Here is a 7,339-nt window from a genome sequence, read left to right on the forward strand (position 1 = left end):
AGACAGGAAGGAGGAAGTGGGCTCGTGGGAGTGAGAGAGATAGATGGATAGCTAGATAGATGGATGGATGGGTGGGTGGATGGATGGATGTATGGATGGATGGAGGGAGGGAGGGAGGGAGGGAGGGAGGGAAAGAGACACTCACACACAGACAGACAGAACCGTAAAAGTGAACACCCACTCAAACACACATACGCGCACAAAAACAAACACACAAAAGACACCTACACACATAAACACACCTACACACACACACACACACACACACACACACACACACACACACACACACACACACACACATTATGCGCGCGCGCACAGAGACCCCCCCCTTCCTTTATTTTCCCTTACATACAAATCGTGTTCTTTTTTAACCTGAAAAACACACACAAGTGCGTGTTTAACCCTATCATAACGCCTTGGGGTCGTTTTGTACCTCCGGGGTTGTATTCTTCACATTTTAAAATACTTCTAGTACGAAGATCTCTTTGAAACTTTCAGTATTTCTCAAAAAATCATTTTGACAGACTGCTATGCAAAGCGTATGGATCGGATTAACAAGTAAATTTCCTCTTTGGAAAGTGGTTGCACAGAGTTCCCCACGTCGTATGGATACGATAGTAAAACACGACGTACAGATAGGGTTAAAAGTCTTTGTGTATGTTTATGTGAATTGATGTTATAATGAGATGAGGTTGACGTTTTTCAATTTGGTGTAAAACGTCAGCTCATGACGAACTACTAATATAACAACCAGACAAAATACACGTATATTAATCCCCCCTACTATGTTATCTCTTCGTTCCCACAATGGCAAAGGCGGATGGTTGGAGGGTGCCACTGGTAGGTAGGCCCTGCTTCTTTATTTTCCCCGCCTTTGCTTCAGTCTGTCATACTTTTTAAGAACACTCATGAACCATTACCATTTTATCGATGTGCTTCTGTTTACTCTCACAAACAAAACAAAACAAACTCTTGTAACATCTCTTACCTTCAGCACTTATATTACTTCATTGTGTTGCAAGTGCTGTAAAATACTTACTAAAACGAAAGCAGATAGTTTGCTATAATTCATTCATTATTTTATGTAATAATTAACTCCCCCCCACCCCCGGCATTGTATATAGATCTATATATAACATATTTTTTCTCTTTCTTCCTGTCCAGGTGTACCTGTTCAGCGCGGTGTCGGCTGTCTACTTGTACTTGTTCCGGTAAGTGGGGGTGTCCAGTCCAGTCCAGGGATGTTTGTGGCCTTGTTGTCTCCCCTTGTGTCTGTGTCACGTGATGGACTTGTCCTGGTTTTTCTTGGGGGTGGGGGGGGGGGGTGTTGTTTCCATTAACTTGCATGCGTTTGTGTGTGTGTGTGTGTGTGTGTGTGTGTGTGTGTGTGTGTGTGTGTGTGTGTGTGTGTGTGTGTGCGCGTTTTCTTATGTGTGTGTGTATCGATGCGTGTGTGTGTGTGTGTGTGTGTGTGTGTGTGTGTGTGTGTGTGTGTGTGTGTGTGTGTGTGTGCGTGTGTGTGTGCGCGTGCGCGCTGGTGTGTGTATGTGCGTGCAATACATTTTCAATTAGTTTTAGTGTTGTCATATTGTTTTGTATCACGTGTGAAGACTGCGCTGTAACTTTTCTGGCTGGCAAATCCATCACAGTTTGCTACTTCACCACCTTCTGGGGTACGTAGACCTATAATACGTATAGTGTTGTTAATAAAATACGGCTGTCATTCACAGATTCTTTGTGGATGGTTGGCGGGTGCTCTGGTGTGGGCTGCTCCTTGTTTTGTCAAGTCAATATCGTCCTTACCTCTCCTTCTTTGTTTTGTGTTTGTTACTCTTTTGTAACACATCAAATCTTCAACACTTATTTGACCTAATTGCATTGCAAGTGCCGTAAAACTCTTACTATAACAATAACTACAAAAATCAGGTTAGTATCAACCTCCATTTTTAGACTTCTCGATTCTCCCATTCTTGTTGAAGCGTGGCAGTGGTGACTTTTCAACTAAAACTAAGGGAAGCTCCTGGCAAACGTTTAGCACCCGCCTGTGATAGGACTGGGCTTTCTTAAACTCGGATCATGTTAGAGTTTTCAAGGCTCTCAACCCTTATGGCTGTGTCCTATCGGAGACGGACTTTAATTTTAGAGGCTCCACCTCTAGGATAATCTAATAGTCTTTCTAGGGGCGTTATACCCACACAATTACTTTATTCTGATAGGTTTGAGACTTGCTTAGTTTACTTTTTCTGTCCTTTTATACCTCGGGTGAGTAGGGGAGACGTAATTGTCGGACATGGACCAGGTGTGTTGATGTTTGGTTCGTCATATGCTTTTTTTATCTCTTAGACAGCGAAAGATCTTGTCAGTATGTTAGTGTTTTAGCCCCTATTATATGGCCGATGCTCTCTGGTGTGCTGGGGTAATAGTATAGACTGTGAAGCGCGTAGCGCTTGCTGTTGAGCGGGATTTGCACTATACAAATGCTGTCTATTATTATTATCGTCATTTTATTCCTTTAGGGGGTCTGTTTGACTCCGTCGATCCGTCCAATGTCCCCTCCTGAGCTCGATGTACGTGATCTAAGCCAGGCTCTCTATATTGAGGCCTATTATAGGACTGAGTCATGGTGTTATAGGACTGAGTCATGGTGGTGTAATTCAACGAAATCCGTGAGAAATAAGGCAAGCTTGCCATAGGGCACAGGATGCGATCTTAGGGTCAGCGCATTCACAGGCCAGCACCCTACTTCGTGATGAAGCGAAAAGACTATATAATTTTTTTAGAGAGTTTTAGGGCATTTGCAACACAAATGGGTTAAATAAGTGCCAAATATTAGAGGGAGACACGTACAGAAAAAGGAGTGGTTAGGGCGATAGATGTTTAATAGGAAGGAAGGAGCTAACCGCCTCAGGGCACCTGCGAACCACCCACTAAAGAGGCTATCGAGAGGGAACAAAAAGGTGAACCAGATGCCCGGCCGGAAAAGTGGGCGGGGCTGGAAGGTGAAGGTCGCTTACGAGTGGGTGGGGCCCAAGTTGGACGCACGTGCACTGTGTGTGTGTGTGTGTCAGCTGACACAAATATGTAGCGTGTCACACTCGGCGACCTACATGAGGCTTGACAGACTCAGAGTTGAAATGGTCGATCTGCATCAATAATGTCCTGCACTTGGAACCTTTTCACGCGAGACACGCCGTGGGTCAGCCACATTTGTATAGCACCGTAGAGCACCCTCGCTAAACGCTGAGCGCCACACATGAAGGCTACCTGCAACCATTGATTTGAGTCTGCTTTTTGTTTTGATATTATTCTGAGTAAATAAAAGTACATCAACAAAAAAACCCGGCTACTTTGTGGTACAGAAGAGCTAGGCAGATAGAAATTACAGAGGGGACATTCAGACTAAGGACCTACAAGTGACACCCTCCAACCTCCTGCAAATTACAAATTCTTGTTCCCCTGTTTCCTGCAGACATGTTGGCTCTGCATCGAGCAAAAGGTTACTTTTATGGATTTGAAACTCGTTATGAACTTAAGATATATAACCCCAGACTCACAACCAAAAACAGACCTGACCGTTCGTGTGTCTATGTGCCTCTCTTTACTCAAACAAGCAAACCTGATCGTAACACAGACATACAAACATGATCGTTTATCATGTGTCGATATGCTTTTATTTCCTCAATCATGACCGTTTATAATATTATGTCGATGTGCTTCTATTTGCTCAGACATGACGTTTAATGTGTCAATGTTTATCTCTTAACTCGGACGTACAAACATGACCGTTTACAATGTGTCGATGTGCTGCTTCTATTTGCTGAAATATAACTGTTAATGTGTAACTGTGCTTTTCTTTAATCAAACAAACAAACAATCAACATGGCCGTTATTGTGTGGATGTACTTCTCTTTTTTCTCTAGTTTTAGTAGAGTTTTTACGGTGTTCGCAACTGCACAAGGTTATATGAGCGCCAAGGGGTGGATGTCAACAGAGAAGTCTTTACAGGGAATCAGGCTTACTCTGTGCTCACCTCTGTAGCTTCAACAGCACAAAGTCTGCTTCGACAAACGAATAAACAAACAAACAAACAAACAAAGAGTAATGAAACACTGCAACGGGCCTTTGGTGCTTTGGTAGCGTGACTCCTTCCACCTGGACGGCCACCCACATCTGGCAGCCTCACCCCACCCCTTGCCCTCGGGCGTCCTCCCATTCTTACGCCATTCTGCGGGGGCATGGCGCTGCCATCATCCATTTATACGGGTCCTCAACGCTCGCGTTCAAGCAAGTTCAAACCACTAAAGTTTCTATAGAGATTGCGTCCAACCCAGTGGTTCGAACCAATTGAAACCTCGTCCACTTCCCCCCTTCCTTGCAGTCAGCCGTGGCGCGGGAGGAATTACGGAGCCATGACCAGTATATTCACCGCCCGTGATAACAGTCTGTGGGGAAAACACCACTCGTTTAGTTAAAAGAAAAGAACGATACCACCCCCTCCTCCCCCTCCCCAAAAAGTGATATAAAATTTAAAAAAAAATAAATAAATAAAATAGAAAAGAAACCGCGCGATTCAAAACGAGTTGTCATCCGGTTTTAAAAAAAATCTCTGCATCACCTACCCCCCCCCCCCAAAAAAAAACAAAACAAACAACAACAACAACAAAACAATACAAATTAAAAAACAACAACCCTGTAATAGTTAAATAAATAATCCCGGCAAGAGAGCCCTTAGAAATAACAAGAGCTGCATTTTTCTTGCACAGAGATGCGCACTGGGAAAGCATTGAACCCTCGGCATTTTCGTGACGGACACTCGCCGTATTTTCGTTTCCCCGCCTGCACGTGATGGTGGTGAAAAGGCCAGAACAACCCCCCCCCAAAAAAAACAACAAAAAAACAACCCCCACCTAAAAAAGACCCAAAACAAAACAAAACCCCACAGGTTTAAGGCTCTTCATGAAGGAAAGGGCCCCCACGGAGCGAGGAAAAACAGGCGGCCCAAATAGCGCGCTAACAGGCCGGCCATTCAGAGAGGGCGAAACACTAGATAATTAATGGGCAGCACTCCGCGCGGCTCAGCCATGTGTGCGGGCGACATGCGAGCTGATGAGACCACGCTAAAAGCTGCCGAGGACACCAGGGTTTTACGTCATCAGGATACGTGGAAAAATGTTTAAAAAGACACCAAAAAGAAAAGATAGAAAAAAGAAAAAAAGGAAAAAGACGAAAAAAAGGGATGGACAGAGCAGATTTTTCGTTTTGTTTCAGTTGTTGAAGAGCTGCCCCGCCATCACCACCATACGTCCTCGCTAGAATGGTTCCATAGCAGAGAGAGAAAGTTGAAGTCGATGCAAAGTGTAGTAGCCCAAGGGACCGACCACCCACGTGTCGTAAAACAAAAAATAAATGGCGGTAATTACAGGCATTGTTTTAATTATAAATTTGTGCAACCTAACGGATGCAAAGTGCAAGGTAATTAAGTAGAGAATCTGTGAATGATAGCAGCCGTATGTATTTTATTAACAGGAAGTGACACTGTATTATGTTCCCCAGAAAGGGGTACATGTATAATGGTAAATTGAAAGAATTTGTCACTGAGAAATTTTACACGACTGTCATCATAAATAACTCTAGGCAATAAAATCGTACTATATCTTTCTAAAAATGTTCGCAGTGACGGACAAGCACGAAACCGTAAAAATGTGCTTCTCTTCTCTCAAAACTCGTGTGAGGCCACGTTCGGTTCGCCTTGACGTCTCGCGCGGAAGACGCTTTTAACTATATTTTAAGAATAGGGCGTTCAAATTGACGTTTATTCCTAATCAACATACCGACTGCTTAGTGCGGTGGTTGGAGGGCGACACTCTTAGGTTCTTCTTCTTTACTTTCCCTTTGTTGTTTCTGTATGAATTTCTCTCCAATGTCGTGTCGATGTGCTTCTCTTCACTCAAATAAAACTCTGTGAATCGACTTTCGGGTCACCGTGATGTCACGCGCGACAGACGCTTTGAACTTTCTTTTATGAATAGGTCGTTCTAATTGAGGTTTATACCGTGACAGCATATCTACTACTCAGTGTAAGACTACTTCATACTCATACTTCACATGTCAAAATGGCGTATTGGCTGGGTGGTTCACTAAGCATGTGTCTCTCTATGGGCTAGTTCGCTCTCGGCCTTAGTTTGACCGAGTGAGCCCAAAAGGTTAGCATTGCGACGATGTTTGGCTACCTCAGAATTACAAAGTTCTATCTGCTCAGTACCCAGTTTTGAGACAATTGACGTAAAAAAAAAAATGGGTTTCTCATTATGTCAAGCTTTTTTGAATGAATTTCTTTGAATATCTGGATAGCGACTCCGAATAATCTTATGATTTCGATAAAGCTCCAGATAGCGACGGAAAATTTTCTTCTCTAAAATGTTCTTCTTTCACATCCTTTCCTGGTCTCTAACACTGTTCTGTCGTCTGCTTTCGACTCCTATTTCTGCCCCTTCTTCTGGGCTCCTCACTCTTTCGATTGCTATTCCTTGGTTCCCTCTTACTGCTGTCTTTGAGCCACACCCCTGATCTTATGGTAGGTAAGATCTACACCTAGCCTTCTCGGATAATGGCGAAGAATCTCAGAGGTCCCGTGTCCAAGACGGCAATGCTAAACTTTCATAAACTCTAAGCCCGTGTGCAAGTTGCGCGCGTTAAAGGTCCCTTGATGGTCCAAAATTGATATGAGTAGGCTTCGGCCGCCACCCTGGCTAAATTCAAAATGTCCTACCAACTGAAAATGTTTAATGTGTCCGGCGCGCTCATATGGCCTTATGCAGTTGCACGCGCCTTAAAACACTTACCCCAAAAAAACAACAAAAAAAAACAAAAACTGGAATGAAATACAGTGCACCTTATTATTGTCAAGAAACAATGTGTCCTTCAGGCATTGACCCGATCACGGCATTGCCTGCGACCACCAGCAAGTCACAATGTTTTGTTTTGCAGTGCAGCAGTGTGAGGGCCTACTTCCACAATTTTGAGCGCCCCCGGAAATGGCCCCACGGGTTGTTTTGTGTGTGTGTGGGGGGGATGTTCTGTTTATTGGAAGCATGAGTTTGTGTGTTTATTTTATTATTGTGCGCACCCCTGTTTGACGTAGGCATTATATTATCATGTGGCACACCCATTTAACTTGTATGTTTAGGGCATGTTAAGGGCACACACGTGCACGCGCGTGCTCACTCATACAGACAGACACACACACAGACACACACACACACAGACACACACACAGACACACACACACACACACACACATAGGTACACACACACACACACACACCCGCACACCCAC

The 7,339-nt window shown here is 44.0% G+C and overlaps 1 protein-coding gene across 1 annotated transcript in view; it reads left to right on the forward strand.

Moving 5' to 3' along the window:
• LOC101851008 (transmembrane protein 135) overlaps window positions 1-7,339 on the forward strand; it is a gene marked incomplete in the record, with an annotated part of 131,334 nt that overhangs the window by 76,526 nt on the left and 47,469 nt on the right. The window contains 1 exon segment of the mRNA XM_013087940.2: window positions 1,168-1,214. Within this exon segment, the coding sequence (XP_012943394.2) occupies window positions 1,168-1,214 (47 nt within the window).

This window comes from Aplysia californica, unplaced genomic scaffold (genome assembly GCF_000002075.1).
Source record: "Aplysia californica isolate F4 #8 unplaced genomic scaffold, AplCal3.0 scaffold00022, whole genome shotgun sequence".
NCBI classification, from domain to species: Eukaryota; Metazoa; Mollusca; class Gastropoda; order Aplysiida; family Aplysiidae; genus Aplysia; species Aplysia californica.